The sequence below is a fragment of the Cydia strobilella genome, chromosome 9 (genome assembly GCF_947568885.1).
Source record: "Cydia strobilella chromosome 9, ilCydStro3.1, whole genome shotgun sequence".
NCBI classification, from domain to species: Eukaryota; Metazoa; Arthropoda; class Insecta; order Lepidoptera; family Tortricidae; genus Cydia; species Cydia strobilella.
This window is the reverse complement of record NC_086049.1, coordinates 3,422,916-3,441,618: the sequence shown is the minus strand read 5'-3', so window position 1 is coordinate 3,441,618 and position 18,703 is coordinate 3,422,916. Positions and strand designations below refer to the sequence as shown.

Below are 18,703 nucleotides of genomic sequence, written 5' to 3'. Positions count from 1 at the left end.
GCGAAGACGAATAGGAAGCCACTTGAGCTGAGAACGGAACTGTGACATAAAGAACTGTGAAACATAACCTCTAAGAAACAAATATTTACTAAGATTAATCTCTAAACATCTTGCTAGAGTTAGACCAAGATAAGTGCAACGATTTTGATAACACACGCAATGCAAGTGATATTTATACGCCATAATTTCATAGAAGTATGACATTTAAAATAACGCACTGCGTGTGCTATCATAATCGTATCGTTTTCTTGGTTTAACTCCAATTTATCTGCTATTTAAATGTGATATATACATTTAAAGTAGGTAATACTTACTTAAGTACTTATTCACTGATCTTTATAGTTTAGAATAAAATGTACAAAAAATATTTTTTTTTTCATTGATAGGTAGGTACTTTGGTACTAAGCAGTTACGATCGTTTACATTTAATCATTTCGTTAATTTTATTAGGTTTTATACATTCTTTCTGAACCAGTTTTTTGTTCTATGGCCATATTATTATGTTGCAAAGTTATTAACGCCAAAAAAAGTGATGCATCTACATTTATTGCTAATATCACCCGACATGGATTCTATATCATTTAGTCTCATAACGTTGATATAAAAGTAAAAACCCAAATGGTTATTACTGCGTTTGCATTCACGTAGAAATTTCCACCTGAAACAAAAAGTTACCTTTGGTCATTTTTAATTAAAGGAAAGTCTCTTAAAGAGTAATTAGCAACTGGCTAGGTACAATAAAGTTCTAGATAGTGTATTTAATTTCGTTTAAGCTAATTACATTTTCATCCTATGAATGAAATTTAATATTGTGCATGGCAGATCTTATTTAAATGTAAAATAATTAATTAATTATTTGGCACATATGTAAATAATAATATGCATAATTTTAGAATAAATAAATAGAAAAAAAAAAAAAAAAAAAAAAAAAAAAAAAAGTATGTTTCCCTATGTGGAACTATGTTGCCGTGTCCTAACAGGGCGTCACATGAACAGCTTATATTTAAGAACACCTGTACCTGCTATGTGATATGCAATAAATGATTAAATAAATAAATAAATTTTTCGGAGCATTATCAAAGAGGCTGGTGGATGTGACTGGGGATCGTAGGGCTGGCAGCTTCCTCGCACAGCGCATTAGTATTGCAATTCAGCGGGGTAATGCTGCCAGCATCTACGGCACCTTACCGAGGGGTGAATTTTTATTTTAGTTAAGGTTTAGGATAGGTAGTATATTTTAGTTACGTTTAGTTTATAAGTTTTGTTACTATATTTTTATTTAATTTGTTCCAATAAATTTATATATCAACATTATAAATGATTTCAATTTCAAATTCAAAAGAAATTAATTTATAAAATTGGATTCTAATCAAGTGACAGAAGACACTTAGTTTAGACAGAACTACCATAAATTACAAACAAAGTACCTACGTACCTACATGTTGTACCTTGTACCTGTGTGTTGTGCAAACCTAAATACATTATTAATTTCGTATTCCCAAGTTGAAAGTTTTGAAAACGAGGTCGCAAGCGTTGACGGCGCCGCACCTGGATGACTCATAGTTGATCACTATATTTCTGAATAAACTATGTGACTTCAAAGTTAAATACTTGAAAACAGTAAATCATAAACAATAAGTAGGCATTTAAATAATTCATAATTCATAATTCATTTATTGCTTATTATCATGTGGTACAAAACAGATGTTACATTAGGGTACGTTCACACATGAACCCTGTTAGGGCACAGCAAGTATTTCTTAAAACTAAACTATAACTAGGTACATAAATTAAAATTAACGCATTTATATCAATAACGCATATATATTATTTTATACTTATTTTATTATATTAATTACTTATTATTTTATTATAATTTTTATTTTATTTTATTATAATCAATTATGTACTTATTTGGGTACTATTTCAATAGGTACATATAAGTATTGATTTATTTTATCTTTATTACACAATTTGTTTTTAAATACATTCCCACAGTAGCATTAATAAGTTTGCATTAAATATATTTAATTTAATTTACCATTCATTCAATATATAATATTATAAGTAGATGTATTTAATTTAAATGTAATGTAGATTATCATTTTAGGTATTTTTATATAATTTAAATTATTATTATTTTATTTGGGCAAAGATTCATTTTAACTCAGGGGTTGGATTATTTGCATCTTAAAGAACATCGTTCTCAATAGGTATCGAGAATAAGTTGCCTTTTCGAATTACTAAATCGAAGTTGCATAGAGTAATTCGTTATTCGGCATTTAAAATAATTTGGTATAGATTTACTTCTTCCTGGATTTTTTAATTTCACATACCTACCTTTATTAGAAACGTATTTTGAGAGTTCCGTCCTCGAGTAGACGGTGACGACGGCTCTGGCTTCGCGCAACACGGACGGATCCACCTGCCCACAGAAAATACAAATAAATATTGTATGAATCTTCTCAAATTATTTTTATGTCTCAGACCGTTGAGTCTGAGCGCGTGCTACGGCGCGTGCCATTGTCAGACACAATTGCACACAATGGCCGACCGCTCGCACAAAAGAAACAATGGCTTTTGTTTAACAGATCAAACAGATTACCGTCAGGCGTAAAAATCATTTGAGAAGATGCCGACTATACTCTAGAAGAACCTCGTGTCTGTGTTACGCCTCGGCGACGAAACTCACGCTCGACGCTGACGACGACCGTAATAGGATTAAAACAAATATATGTCGGTCGACGGCTGGAGCGTGCGTTCCGTTGCCTTCTGGTTACAATAGAAATTAGGGCATGAGACTCACCTGCAGCACGGACTCGCATCGCACGCGTAGCGCGCCGCTGGCGGCGGCGGGCACGCGAACGCGCAGCACGCGCCATGACGCGCGCAGCCCGCCCGCCAGCGGCGCGCTCAGCTCCGTGTGCTGCCACGCCTCGGGCTGCAACAATACCCAGAATATACTACTTTAAATCTATGTACTTTGTTGTCGTTTGAATAATACTTAGGTACGATTTGATAAGAATAACTTAATGAAGTGGGAAATTATTTGTCCTTGTTATTACCTACAATAGAACTACTGATTGATTTTCATCTGGGTCTGCTCGAGCAACTACCTAACTGGAGGTTCCAGCTACAGATCTTGGTAAACGGAATAGGTAATAAGGAAGTAATTTACTATACTATAGTAGGTACATATTTAAAACGGTTGAAAAGTGCTTTAGTTAACACAACATTTACAAAACACGAATAAAAACTACAATAAATACAACTACTATTTAAATACATCTACTTAAAAATTTAATGACGTTGATTTCGATTTTATACAATTCTTATTTATAATAATAACATTAAGCTTTTAAAATTAAATAAACTAGGTAATCTGTTTAACGTTTACTTAATGTTATAACCTTACAAGTCTTACAATATAACATAACCCTCGTATTTAACAATTTATTTGAAATATACGTATGTAATTTTTCTACCTTAGTATAGACAATCACGTACTGTACCAAGGCAATGTAATTACCAAAATTATTTGTGAAAATGAATCATCAACTCATTCTGAGAATTATTTGTATAGAATCTCATTCGATTTCGGCAATCACTAATCATTAATCAACGAAACGAAACGAAATTTGATCATTGAATAAGTGACCTTGACATTTAGAACAAAGATCTAAAATCCCACGCACGGATACGTGTCTAAGCATACGAGGGAGAAGATAACAGATTCACGATAAATAAGATGGTCTTTATCTTTCAAGATTTAATACGAATTTCTGAACGAGTTATAATTTAATCAAATCTTCCATTGATGTTCCCTTTAATGTTCTTCAACACTCTTCTTTAATATCTACAAATGCCAAACTTTTACCAGAAAGTCATTTATTAAACGAATAATGCTTTATGAAAACTAAGATAAGAAGTTCAACGTAATATACAAATGAGACCTTTTTAATCATAAAGTAATTCCAAGACTATTTCTCTGAATCCGTATTTCAGTTGAAATTTCTTCAATCAAAATGGCGGAGTGATCTTAATTAATTCAAGTAGGTACCCGCAATCGTTGTGACTTGTGACTATCTAGAATTTCCACTAATTGTCGCAAAACCTAATTAATAAATTAGAGATCAGAACCGACTAGGCATTGCTCGTGGGTTCTGTACGACATGAGTTGAAAATGGAGTTGGCCGGTCGAACTATTTTACAGATGGCGCCAGAATAGGTTGTACCTGTCAACCACCCTACGAATAGTGTCAATTTTTTTTAATGTTATGGTCTGGCCCTTTAAGCCATATCTCATAGAACAAAACTAGAAACAGGTCAAACCTATGCTGGAGCCAGCAGTTATCTCGTCAATAAAAACCCGATAAAGCCGATACTCAGCAGATCCCAACATGCGCATTGGGAAGTTGAAACAGAAGTTTTTGACAGGCGACAAGAGTGACAGACACATGCACTTTACCGTATTACTTCTACTGGTATTCCCGCTTTAGCCTGTCGCTTATTTTAAGTGCTTATTTGTCCTGTGTGGAATAGTTTTGAAGAAAATCAAAAGCTTTGGTTAGACTTCGACGTTTTACTACTTATTCCGCCCAAGTATCTTGGACTAAAGCTACGTATAGTGAGATCAGGTATTTTTCGAAATGTCAAAACGATTCGTCAGTATCAAGCTTCTGTGAATCAAAAACGAATAGGTACCATCACAATTACACGCTCATTGAGGCCATTCCGTATTGTATTTAGCATTCCTAAAATGGCCACTAGCAACAGCATACCCATTTCGACCGTGTATTTGTGTAATGTGTATATTGTTTGTGCGAGCTGATACAATTCAGAGCTACTAACGTGAATGTATACCTATTGTTTATACGAGATAATAGAATTCAGAGCTGCAAATTCATACAAACTCAGCACCAATTCAATAAACGCTTCAGCTGTTTACAATAGTGCTTAGCGTCTATATAGCCCCTTTAAATTGCTATTCTGAATTTCATTAGCAGAATAGTCAATTAGTCACTTAACAAGGTCAATACGTCCCCTGAGAGCGATGGCTCCCATTGTATATAGGCTTAATATTGTTTACCAACCTTTTGTATGACGTCGTCGATGTACCAATTAATGTCTGAGGGCGGCAACGAGTAGTCCGTCGAACAGTTCAGCAGCATTTGCTCCCCCGGCCGAATCAAATTCGGTGCTCCACTTATAATTGGATCCTTTTCGGGCATAGCTGCAGGTAAAATTAATTTGAATAAATCACAAAGTTGCAGCAAGTTAGGTATGAAAATTTGGAGGGGAATAAATAAGTCTCCAAAGAAGATGATTTAGAAATTTTAAGAGTAATTTCTTTTCAGCACCGTTAAAGTTCTCGAGTTGTAACAAAGGATGGAAGCGTAATTAAATCTTTAGTCTTAAAGCCACTTGGAGAGACGGCGCCTCGTTACGCCGGAGTCAAAGAAATGACAAATTATAATATAGCTTTTCTGTCGCCGTGTACAAGAAACCGCCCGTCGGGCGTCGGCTTTACTTTTTTATTTTCTCACTTTCATTTAGATAAGCTATCTCCGTGAAATGAATTTCCTACAGGTGTAAGGAATACGGCGGATTTACTGGTAAAATAAAAAATAATAAAAGCAGCGAGCTTCTTCAGTCTTCTGACCCATTTGAGGGGTGTCTAGGTGAACCATTTAGTATGGCACTGCATTTCAGTGTCCGTAGTTAAGTCGGTACGTATACATAGGTATAGTTTTTTTTGTATGATTTTTCTCAAATGATTTTTACGCCTAAGACCCTAATCTGTTAAACAAAAGCCATTGTTTCTTTTGGTGAGCGGTCGGCCATTGTATCTGAGCGCGTACTAAGACTCATACTAAGGCTTGTTCACGAAATAAAGTAGTCATCGGTAAGTAAATCGTTAACTGCCTACGAAAATGAAACAAAAAAAAAATGTTCTATGTGTAAACATTTAGAGAAGAAATACAATGCTTTTTTTGGAGAAACCCTAAGAGTTAGTGAATTGTGTGACTTTCTTTCGAACGCCTGCCATCAGTATATATAATATATTGAACTGTTAGGGAACTGACGAGCGGCTGTGCTCAATACTTTTTTTAAATTGAATTTGAAATTTGACGACCGGTCTGGCCTAGTAGGTAGCGACCTTGTCTGTGAAGCCGATGGTCCTGGGTTCGAATCCCGGTAAGGGCATTTATTTGTGTGATGAACACAAATATTTGTTCGTAAAGCTCACTCTCGGCCACTGCACCTTTGTTGAGCACGTATCGCTTAATGTTTGCCCAATACCTGTCAATCAGGCGTAGTTCTGGGCAATTTGGCGGGTCCATGTTTTTCGCAACATAACTAACATTGTCGCTATCAACCAAGTCTAATGTGGCTTGAGCGTATGAGCAAAAGCTAAATCAGGCCAAAATATTGGAGGATGTGTAATAAGAACATAACAAATCTCACCAACAACAGTCATGTGTTTGGTCTGCCTGGCGATCTGGAACATGGGTCCCTCGGTGGAGACCTCGCAGGTGTAGGCCGCCCGCGTGGCCTGCGGCAGCGGCATGACGCGCACCACGCACGACTCCTGCTCGCATGACCCGCCTTGCACCATGACGCCGGTTACGTTGAACAAGCGGATCTGAGTCTGTGGAAGGAAATCGAGATGATACATTCGGTTCTTGTCTGTTTGTCTGATTTAATATCTTGTCTTTTTATTAATTATATAACAATTCAAGTCTTGGAGACCCTTTACATCTCTGGATAATTTGATGATCTTTTTTATTATTATGTATATGTTATCTCTGACACCTAGAAACTTTTACATCTCTAAACAATTTTAGTACTTCTGTTGTTTTTATTAGTTTTTTTTTTGTGTAATTTGACATTTATATTTATGTAATTGTTTTTTGTAATTTTGGGTTAATTTTATTGTTTGTAAAAATTGACATGTAAAAGTGCCCCTGTGGCCTATTTGCTGATTAAATGTTTGATGTTTGAAACAACTTCACTTAACTTTAGAATACTTTTTTTTTCTAGTGCCATAATCACAATTAAATTACATATGTACATAATTAGAAACCTCAAAATTCTTAGTCAATAGTTAAAGACAAAAGTAGTCTTTATTTCATTAAGCGCTTTTTCATTCGGTTCCCTTACATGCAGGTACTCATCGTCACGGGAAAATGGGTCAAAAGCTTTCATGTTTAATTTATGCACGACCACAGATGTTCAATTATAATAATCTACTCGAGGAATATGAATTAATTGCAAAATTAGACTACGTACCGTAAAATGGGGTGAGTAGGAGCAAAACTGACATCCAAACCTGGATAACATTTTATTTTTACATATGTAAACTGAATGGTGTATATAATAAGTGTTGATGAATCTCACCCCAATTACGATGGAGTCCCTCGTAATTGGGGTGAGATGGGTTTTCGTACAAAGGTGATTTTGGAAGATTATTGGATCGATTTTTTTTATTATGGGTATTACTATAGCTCCATTTTAAACTGGAATACATTATTTTTGTAGCAGTAGCCCTATAAACCCATCTCACCCCCTTTCAAACCTTCTCTCCCCATTCATAACCCAACTCTCCCCGCGAACCCTACTCACCCCATTTTACGGTACTGCTTTGTGATTGTGACTCAGAATGTTTAGATTGTTTAGGTTTTTGCCTGAACACATTAGGTCTGCGTTTTAAAAACTCATAATATATTCCTTTCCTATCCTTCTCCCTGAAACTTACTCCGATTGAGCTCCGCTCGAGAGCACAATCATTTTCGTTCCAAAACCCAGAGAAACTATTAAGCCTTATTGCGATTAATCCGGTTTCCTCCATTGACATATATCTAAGGACGGGCCCCTTACGGGCAATAAGAATGGGGCCAGTACAGCGGTGTCACGCACACGAATTTGATGAGTTCGCAACTATTTGCTTTAGACTGCACGATTGGCTCGAATTCGTGAGTGACACCCCGCCCGCCCGTCCTTAGACACATGTCAATGATTTCCTCACGATGATCTAGAAACTCATCGGTTCGAGTCGAGGTTCGATACCGTGACCATCGGTTCGAACATCAAGTCTTAACTTGTTGCGCTGATGCTTGTTATTTTTACGTTTGAACACTATGGAGTCTTGGGTACCTATACTTAGAGTTATACGATAGATCTTCTGTCTTTACCTTCTGCGAGGGATTGTATCGGAAGATCTCGTGCAGGTCGCGGTACCACTTGACGGAGTGCAGTTTCTGGTCGTCCATGTGGAAGTGGCAGCTGAGCTCCGCCGCGCGCCGCGGGTCCGCGTGCAGGGGCACCTTCAGCTGCGTTATCTCGTGGCCCGATGTCAGAACTGACAACAAGGAAATAAGAATATTAGAATAAACTGATATTTCGGGACAATTTTACATAAATCGATCTACCTATAGCTAGTAAGCTTAAATACTCAAACTCAAAAATTATTTATTTCAAGTAGGCTTAAAAATAAGCACTTTTGACAAGTCATACAGTAGTATAGTATTATATAATCTGTGGTCATAATCAAGAGAAAATAAAATATAACAAATACACACACAGTGTACACCTGATATACACAGTGTATACCTGATTAACAAAGTATAATTGGTTTAACTCGAAAATTATCCCCGTAGCGGAAGAAATACGGTTTTAAGCTTACATGGGAGTGTGGTATTCATATACAGGTTGGAAAAAATTAATGGGCCTTGGAGGGAAAGTGCATTAAACCCCTAAGTTAGCTCATTTTACTTAAAGGATTTTTTTTTGAAATAGAAACAAAACTGCATTCATAGTTTTTTTTTATTTGGCTGGTCTAAAAATATAACATTACTTTCACGTTTTGAATACATATTAAATCACATTTAAAAACGGGTCTTGCGCGAATTTAAATGTGACTTAATATGTCTAAAAATATTCTTGAATACTAAATATTCGATTTTATGGATATTTTGTACGACTTGTGATTCTTGGAGAAATGTTATCATTAACATTAACTGTATCGACTAGTAGAATAAAATAGATGGTGTTTATTTTTTGGAATTTTAAGTAGGTTCGATTTCCGGGCGAGAAGCGAATAAAAAAAAACGTTGAATGCAGTTTTGTTTCCTTAAAAAAGAAAAAGGATGTTAGTTTAAATAAAATGAGCTAACTTAAGGTTTTAAGGTACTTCCCTCCAGGGCCCATACATTTTTTCCACACTGTTATATCAATCACAAGGGAGAACGTATTTGAATCGAAACTTGTATGAATCGCTACGCTATCTTGTTGATTTAGCTTTTGTTTTTTTAGGGAAATGGAATAGCGAACCGGACGCGAAGTACAATAAAAACTTGTAAAGATGCCTACAGTTTCATCGACGTGGACTTTTTATTATCCAAAACTCCAATTTCTTAGAATACTATATTATATTAGCTTACTATATTATATAAGTTCAAAATGAAATTCACTAAGACGTTTCATATCCCTTTCCTATTTACATAAATTACAACACTTACATAGTTACAAAGGGATTGGTTAAATATTCAGAAATTCAGCACTTAATTTACATTAAATTAGTAGGTAACCAATCAAGTTAGTAAATATGTAAGTGACTAGTGTGTGTTTTTAATTATTAAGATTACTAATACTAGTTTAGTCAGCGCACGGCACGCAATGGCACGCCGCGCTCAGAACAATAGCCACGCACTCGCATAAAAGAAACAATGGCTTTTGTTTAACCTATTGAACGCTTTTCCTCAAGAGTCAAGACGTGGCCTACACGCCAATATCTAGACTAGTGAATAACGAATATAAACCTTATCTGTCAGCAGGACAAATTGCTTTGACAGCGTCCGCCATGACCACTTTAGTGGTCGCTAGCGTGGCAGGCACGACAGCACACGACCTATTTAGTGGCTCTTGGCGTTTAAAAGGTTAACAGAATAGGGTTTTTAGCGTAAAAATCATTTGAGAAGATTCAAACTATAGGTGGAACGGCAATTCTCGCATTTGATTGATTTGATTGATTTATTTATTGGTAAAATCATTGTTTTACAGGTCAAGATTACAATTACAGTCATATTTATGTACATACTGATAACAGTGATTATATTTACATATTCTAATATTTGCTTATACATTTACAAAAAAATCTTAAACTACGTATAATTAACTACTTCAATCTACTTTCGGTTTCTGTTTACACCTATTCCATAATTGAATTCAAATTGCTTTCAAAATGCAAGAATATCACGTTAGGTTTAGACTGAGCAATTTTTATTTCCTCAATTTTATTGTTATTATTATTATTATTATTTGTATCTCCTTGTGGATTTCACGGGCCTATAAATCCCGGTCTTTTGTAAGGCTTGCGTGGGGATATAGATCCAACACGTAGAGGCCCCTTGGAGAGCTTTAATGTCATGTAGCACGCCTGGCTGGAACCCGTTCACAGGCGCAACAATAGACACCCATGAACCGGTCGCAGCAGGCATTGGGACTATTGTAGAAAAAGTGAACAGTATACCGGTCTATGAATTGAAGTTTAGGTGGACAATGAGACTAGGCTATTGTAAAGACGTCCGGACACCTGCCATAACAATGTTTTCACAAGTTATCGAGGCAGGTGGTGACTTGCCGCTGACTAGATGGGCCCCTGAAACTGCCGTCGTGAAGACGACCAGGAGCAACACCGGTGTGAACGGCTCAGGGGTGTCGAGAGGTGTGCGCCGCTTTCTACCCAGTGGCTGTTAACAGCCACTGGGCCAACTCGCGTCTTATGCATCTTTCACTTCCACCCCTGGAGCAATTAGCTCTAGCGACTCCTCTCTGGACGGCCAATGAAGGCAAGCCAGAGCTGAGAGTCCTGCGGATCCCCTTGGGGTCCACTCCGACCGACGAAGACACGCCGGAGACGGAGACCCTGACCGACTCTCGGGAGCACTCGGGTCCGTGGGGTCGTTATTCCCCAACAGCTCGCCAGAAGCTGCCCTGCGGGCTTATTATTATTCTCTTTATTTATTATTTTTCTTATGTTAGGTTTTTTATAATATGCATATAAGAGTAAAATATAAAAACACTTACAAAACAATACAAAATACATATAAACAAATTATAAAAAACCTAACCTAGGGTGCCGCCAGCAGCGGGGCAGGGCCCAAGCTGCCGGTGGTCAGGGCCGCAGAGAGAGGAACCGGCGGACTATCCGCGCCGTGTCCAAGATCACCGCCTTCTGCATCTGACCCTTGATCCAACCACCTAGCGAGAGTCTCTCAAGGTGTTGGTCGAGACTCTTCGCTATGAGACCGTTCGCTGAAACGACTATCGGGACAATGATCGTCGAATCAACATCCCACATGGCGGTTATCTCGTGAGCCAAGTCTAGGTACTTACTGGACTTGTCCTTCTCGGCTTTCACGAGATTCTCATCATGGGGGATGGTGATGTCGACGAGCACGGCCCGGCGCTGCGATCGATCTATTATCACAATGTCAGGCTTATTGGCTACAATAATCCTGTCAGTGATGATAGATCGATCCCAATAGAGCGTGGCACGACCATTCTCGAGAACTGGCACAGGTAAATACTTGTAGTACGGTACTTCGCAGTCCACAAGGCCGTATAGAAGAGCAAGCTGCTGGTGAATAATCCTGGCTACGAGATTATGTCTGTGCAAGTACTCGCCGTTAGCAAGATGAGAACAACCGGAAATGATATGCCTGAGTGACTCTCCGGGACGGCGGCATGCCCGACAAATGTCGACCGTACCGTCCTTCAGGATATATTTCCGATAGTTGTTCGTCATCATAACTTCGTCCGCAATTACACAGGCAAAACCCTCGGTTTCTCCGAAGAGGTCCCCGAATCGTAACCAGTTCACCGACGCGAGCAGGTCTACATCGGGTCCCGTGAGGGCCTTGTAGAACCGCCCGTGTAGCACCTTACTCTCCCATACCGCCTCGCGGCCCGCAGCACTTTGTACCACAGGTTTGTGCCAGTTCTTTTTTGCTAAGGAGAGCGGCGTGAAGTGCCTGTACACTGCCACCACATCACGATGCATCCCACACTCGTTGTTAAGGAAATAATTCCTGAGATTGCACACCTCGCGGTTGTGGAGATCTTTGGCGTTAAGGAAGCCTCGACCTCCTCACTTCCGTGAGATGTACAATCTCATAACTGACGAGCGCGGGTGTAGCATACGGTGTGTGGTGAGTAGTAGACGGACCCTCCGATCCAGGGCGTCCAGCTCGGTCTGAGTCCACCTTAGTATGCCAAAGGAGTATATGAGTATGGGCATTACCCAGGCGTTGAAGGCGCGCACTTTATTGCCTCCTGACAAAAGACTGTTAAGGACTTTTGTGAGCCGACTGAAAAAGCGCTCCTTCACCGACCGTCTAATACCCTCGCCCTCAATACCCAACGACTGTGACATACCAAGGTATTTATAGGTTTCTGATTCAGAGATAGATCTGAAAGACATGTTGTAAATTTGTTGAATTTACAACCTCCCCCAGCTGTACATACATAACCGCACACTTATCGACACCAAACTCCATTCTGATGGCGGTACTGAAAACTTCTGTGGTTTTCAATAGCACCATCAAGTCTTGGTTATTTGGCGCAAATAGCGCAAATTATTATTATTATTATTTATTTGATACACTGGCAGCTCTTGGAGCTGATGCGTGTATATCGAGCACTTGTATTTTATTTTTTATTGTATGGAATTTGCAAGAAAGTTGTATAATGTAAATGTGCCTTAATAAAAACTTATTCAAACAAAGATCTAGGTTTATCCGTAGGTAGGTAAGTCTTATTCGTCTTTTATGTCAATAATTTAAAAACAAACGCTTAGGTATCATGGAAGCGGCACGTTCCGAACAAAGTTTTCGCGTTTTACTGGTAATTCCGCTTTGTCGATAGGTACTTTATTCATTTTATTACTCAACTAAATAAGCTTATTTCATAACGGTCAACTTTTGAAACTCAATGAACTTTTTTCTCACTTTCAGCGCTGGAAATTGCTGCAAAAAGTATCAATAGGTAGCAAAAATAACTGTCGCATGTTCTGGCTACAAGCCAGTCTTTAACTTTTTTCCCTAAAAATATTACTGAGATTACATTCTCTTTAGAAAATATCAATTGCTTTGTGCTGATGTCCGCAATTTTACTGTAAACTTTGTTTCTTAGGGTTCCGTACCCAAAGGGTAAAAACCGGACCCTATTAGTAAGACTCCTCTGTCCGTCTGTCTGTCTGTCACTCATGAACCGTGATAGCTATAGACAGTTAAAATTTTCACAGATGACGTGTTTCTCAAATAATAAAAAGTACGGAACCCTTGGTAGGCGAGTCCGACTCGTACTTGTCCGGTTTTTTATTCAATAATTTTGTGACTAAGTATAGTACCTATACACATGTCTCCATTTATTTAAGAGTCCCCGGCAAGCTCGGCCGAATTTCACCTTCCCATACAAAACGGAGTTTCGTTCTCATTTTAAAACTACGTGTTGGATTGTAATGAAACTGCGTCAATGACATGAGGTATATCTACGTCTGTAATTAATTTATATAGCTCGTTTATAAAACAAATGAAATCAAGTTTTGTATGAAAAACGTAAATTTACTGTAGTTTTTAGGGTTCCGTAGCCAAATGGCAAAAAACGGAACAATTATAGATTCGTCATGTCTGTCCGTCCGTATGTCACAGCCATTTTTTTCCGAAACTATAAGAACTATACTCTTGAAACTTGGTAAGTAGATGTATTCTGTGAACCACATTAAGATTTTCACACAAAAATAGAAAAAAAAACAATACATTTTGGGGGCCCCATACTTAGAACTGAAACTCAAAAAAAAATCTTTCATCAAACCCATACGTGTAGGGTATCTATGGATAGGTCTTCAAAAATGATATTGAGGTTTCTAATATCATTTTTTTCTACACTGAATAGTTTGCGCGAGAGACACTTCCAAAGTGGTAAAATGTGTCCCCCCCCCCCCTGTAACTTCTAAAATAAGAGAATGATAAAATTAAAAAAAATATATAATGTACATTACCATGCAAACTTCCACTGAAAATTAGTTTGAACGAGATCTAGTAAGTAGTTTTTTTTAATACGTCATAAATCGTAAACCGCAATTAACCTTTCACTCACGTTTCACATAAAAAATACATTGTTTTAATTGTGTAATGTACGGAACCCTTGGTGCGCGAGTCCGACTCGCACTTGGCCGGTTTTTTTACTATGGAATCTGAATCTACACAAACTAATCACAGACCTAGATACCTTATCCTATTGTAAGTACAAAGTTTCAGAGCAATCTAGCTAGTCGTTTTAAAATGAGAGCGTAACTACAGTATGTAGTATGTGTGGGAGAACCGAGCTTGCCGGGCACTCTTAACAAATTCGGTGCAACTGTAACAGCTGTACAATCGTAGGTATTATACCAAAATCTATTAGCCATTTCCGTGCACTTGTCGTTCCAGTAGATGAAATTGTCAATTCGTATGCGGCAGTGACCTCAATGGAGTCACATAATAACGCGTTCGGCGCCGGCGTTTTAGAAGGACCGCTGTAATTCAAGGGATTGAGGGATGGAATCGCCACGGACCTGAGTGATTGACGTATCTAAACACTTTTGTTTAAGCCTGTCTTACAATTTCAGCTGATTGTTAATAGGAAAATATGAGAAACAATTGATTTAGGCTAGGGATGTTTGATTTAAAAAAACATTATATTTTGTGTCTCCCTATGAAAAAAACTTCGAAAGTTCTAAGTAATCTCCATTCTGTGTAATTTTGTCACATTCTGGTCCATCCCATTCCATTAAGAACTTGGCAACTTCGTTACATAGTGAACTCTTCAAGTGAATTTGATATTTAATATTGAAATGTCGAGATAATATGCGTAGGTTCTCTGTTTAAGTATATATGTAGATATGTATGTAAGTGTATCATACAAAGTATATGTTTAAGTTTATGATTTAAATATAATAGGTATACTATAATTAGTATTTAATTTGTAAATAGTAGGTAGTGATATCGTTTAATTATTTTCAAATACAGTACAAAGCCTGCGCCAACAAACGTCTCTTTTTGGCCCAGTGGTTGACTGGTAGAGAATGCCTTAAGGCATTAAGTCCACCATTTGTACTTATTTTATGTGCAATAAAGTATAAATAAATAAATAAATAAAATTCAGTTAGGTAGCTGTAAACGACTGGCTGGAACGCGACCTTTTTGTACATTCATGTCAAAATTTTGCACTGCTTTGTTTATGTTCTTTGGTTAGTGACAGTTTCCCTTGTCAACGATTGAAAAATTGTGCTATATTATTCTTTCTTAAATATTTATTAGAATAACTGCTTTCTAACGCGCGCTTTCGTCATCTCACTTCATTACCGTCCCCGTCCACCCGTTAGCTATCAGTAGCATTTTTACAAAGGTACAACAACAATAAATGAATAAACGCCTGCGCAAACTAGTGGAGCGCAGCTCAAAACACTTTAAATATATCCATGTATTAATTGATACCGTACCACTTGCATTATCGACACCCTCTTTTTTCTGTTCCTGTGAGGTTCAAAAAAATAAACGTCCAAGTCATTTCATACTTACAACTTTCAGCACGGCTACCATCAGTTCGGCATTGACATAAACGCAAGCTGAACGTAACTTACTTTCTATGCATCTCGCTCGTACTGACATATTAGTGCGAGCGAGATGTATAGAAAGTAAATTACGTAGACGTTAGAGTATATGTCAGTTTTGACACTATCAGTGACTCATGGTGCGGGTATAGGTCCATTCAAATTCAACCGTTGGATTTCGAAGCAGTTTGAATAGTGCACTAGTGAAGGTAATCGCCATAGTAAAGATATTCGCTGGCTGGAAGGGTGCCAAGCCATCGTCACGTACGAGCGAAGCTAAGACGTGGTTTCCTGTGTTTCGTTTCGACAAAAACATTTCCCATATATCTATCTATTCGGACCGCGGAACAATGCTTGTATATAACCGCTCTTGCAGAAAACTTGTTTGGATTAGTTTGTCTTTTTCTTAAATTCGAATTGAGACGCATGTATGTATGTGATCTCATCTTATGGTTTTCTTTTGTGCAGTTACCCCCTAGGAAAGATCCGTCAGCTACTCAAGTTCTTTTCCACCGTCTCCATGTGCCGGATGATAGAGCTCATGGGTAACGTTTTGAATTCCTTTGGTTCCAGCATGTTCCAGATAGCCTGTTTCAAAGTCCTTCATTCTTTGTCTGGCGAGGGCGTGAGATTCACACATCAGGTGTTCTTCTGTCTCTTCCTCTTCGCCACACATACGACAATCGATTTTGTCAGCGTGTCCCATCTTGGCCAGGATTCCCTTATGTGTGTGATACTGATACAAGTCTCGTAGCAAGTGGTTCTTATATGACGGGATTTATCACTGACATTATTTCAGCAATTCAGCCGTTTATGCTGCAAAGAGTCAATGACCATTCAAACATACTATCTTTGAATGGAATATAATTTACCTTTTGTCTTCTTGAGGAGCATTAGCAAAAATCCAAATAAAGAATGACTCACGTTAGACCGGGCCGTGTCCGGGCCGGAGCTTCCGGCGCTTCGTTTTCTATGGAAATCATCACGTGATCACCTGTCATGTCATAGAAAAGTAAGCGCCGGAAGCTCCGGCCCGGACACGGCCCGGTCTAACGTGAGTCAGCCTTTAACTGCACAGCAAAATTTTAATAAGGATTAAAGAAGCGAGCCCATCACCCTAGCAGCTGCTGGGAGCCGGTTAAATAATGTTCAGCGCTTAGTCAGGTATTTTAGAGGCAAGAACTTCTCGGGCTATCGACTCTGCTTGATGACGGCGCGAGATTTATTACGTCGTTTTCAGTTATTCGGATCTCGGTTTAAAGCGAGCGAAACGAGATCCTATGAATTATTTATTTAAAATATACTGGTTGAAAAAATACCGTGGCGAAATTTGTATTTCAAATCAGTCGGGAATGTCGGGATTAGGGTTTTATGAGAGTTGTAAATAATTCGCATTAGAGTACTGAAGTATCTACTCCGAACGTCGCAGGGTGATGATAGTTCTTGTTTCGTTCCTCCCATTAGAAGTTTTGGATACAAATACATACTTTATTAATGACGTCAAGTTACATGTTACATAGTTTCTCTTTTGGCGGTTTAGCGGTAAACAGTAAGTAAGAGTAATTACTTGTACTCACCAAATAACGTAATTAGCGACCAAAGCATCATTTTATCATTTCTATACACCGTTTTGCTAATGTCGAAAGGTAAAGTTCACACGTGCACTTTAATTTACTAGCATTCAAGCAATTGTTAAGTTAAACGACATATTTGTATTTCTCTAACTAACCACCTTTTATCACACATTTAAAAAAAAACAGTTAAAACTAGTCCGATTTGAAGTTAATTTCTTTAAAAACAAGCGACTGACAATTTGTTGTTTACAATCACGGATTATGGCTCTTAGGCTATGTCAACGCAAGGTTCCGTGCCGTACCGCGTGCGTGCCGGCCGAGTGCGCGCCGCGCGCCGAGTGTCCTCCGTGTTCACTACTCTAGCGACATGCGCACTCTCTACTGACCTTAAAGGATCCTTTAATGGATTAAGTTTTTAAACTTTGACAATGAATACAATGAGGTAAACTTTGGTAAGTGAAAAGTTGAAAATTAAATGCCTTGATGACAATGATTGCGTACTGTTGTAAAATCTGTAACACGCCGCATCGAATTTGGAGGAATATTATATTTTATTGTCTAAAATTTCCTGACGTCAAACCCTTGTCACTGTACACTGTTTTCATAGATACATTCACGGCCAAACACAAACAAACTAACAAGCATCAATCAATTTTATATTAAGATGTCAGGGAGAAAAAAACAATTATCTTGATTTGCGTGTCTATGTCGATAGAGCGAATAGGATTCTTTGTGAAGTTTTAGTTTCTTAAAAGCATTAAATTGCATTAAAACAACCCCGCCCCACAAGATGCGTACCTAATTGCTTTATAATTACATACACACAAATAGGTTGTTAATGTCTGAAATGATATTCGCCCTTAAGTGTTGGTCCACCTTTAAATCCCCCGTTTAACGACAGTGAATCGGGACAAAGGGAAAGATTTCTATTTCTAGAACGAGGAAAATTAAGATTACAAACAAAGAGAAAGGAACTTCCCAGACGTGAAATTTCAACCGTAAGGAATCATGGAAGCATCCAGCCTGTTGCGAAATATTGCCGAGGCACTGCACATGCCTGAAAGTAACTTTATTTATTACCTCTCTTTTAGTCCCACTTCCTGGACTTGCCAAACAAAAGCATAGTCAATAAAATATTGACCGTGAAATAACTAAGCCGCCTTCACGCTCTCTGTGATGTTTATGATGCCTTCAAAGATATATTTCTATCGATACTGCGAACCGTTGTTTGATCTACGTACATGGTGTATTCAATTAGATAATTAATAGGCATTATACAATGTTTTTGATTATTCGAGTGGATGTTATTTAAAACGATTTAAGTTATTCAAATTCATGAGTGAAACAGAGCTTAGTTCCGCTATTACTGAGGGTACGAATTAAATTTTGGGACCTTTCATCTACCTAATATAATATTCGGAGCTAAACTCTAAACGCGTAGGCCGGTAATCTCTCTTATGCTTAGGATCCGTGT

At 37.9% G+C, this 18,703-nt stretch overlaps 1 protein-coding gene across 1 annotated transcript; it reads right to left on the bottom strand.

Moving 5' to 3' along the window:
* Positions 1-280: 280 nt before the first annotated feature.
* On the bottom strand, positions 281-16,549 carry LOC134743943 (uncharacterized). The gene is made up of 7 exons (XM_063677573.1): positions 16,528-16,549; positions 8,196-8,395; positions 6,469-6,652; positions 5,094-5,233; positions 2,807-2,941; positions 2,341-2,425; positions 281-658 (listed from the first exon to the last, which is right to left on the bottom strand). Exons 1-7 carry the CDS (start codon positions 16,547-16,549, stop codon positions 588-590), a joined length of 837 nt encoding a protein of 278 aa, XP_063533643.1. The 3' UTR covers positions 281-587.
* Positions 16,550-18,703: the final 2,154 nt, after the last annotated feature.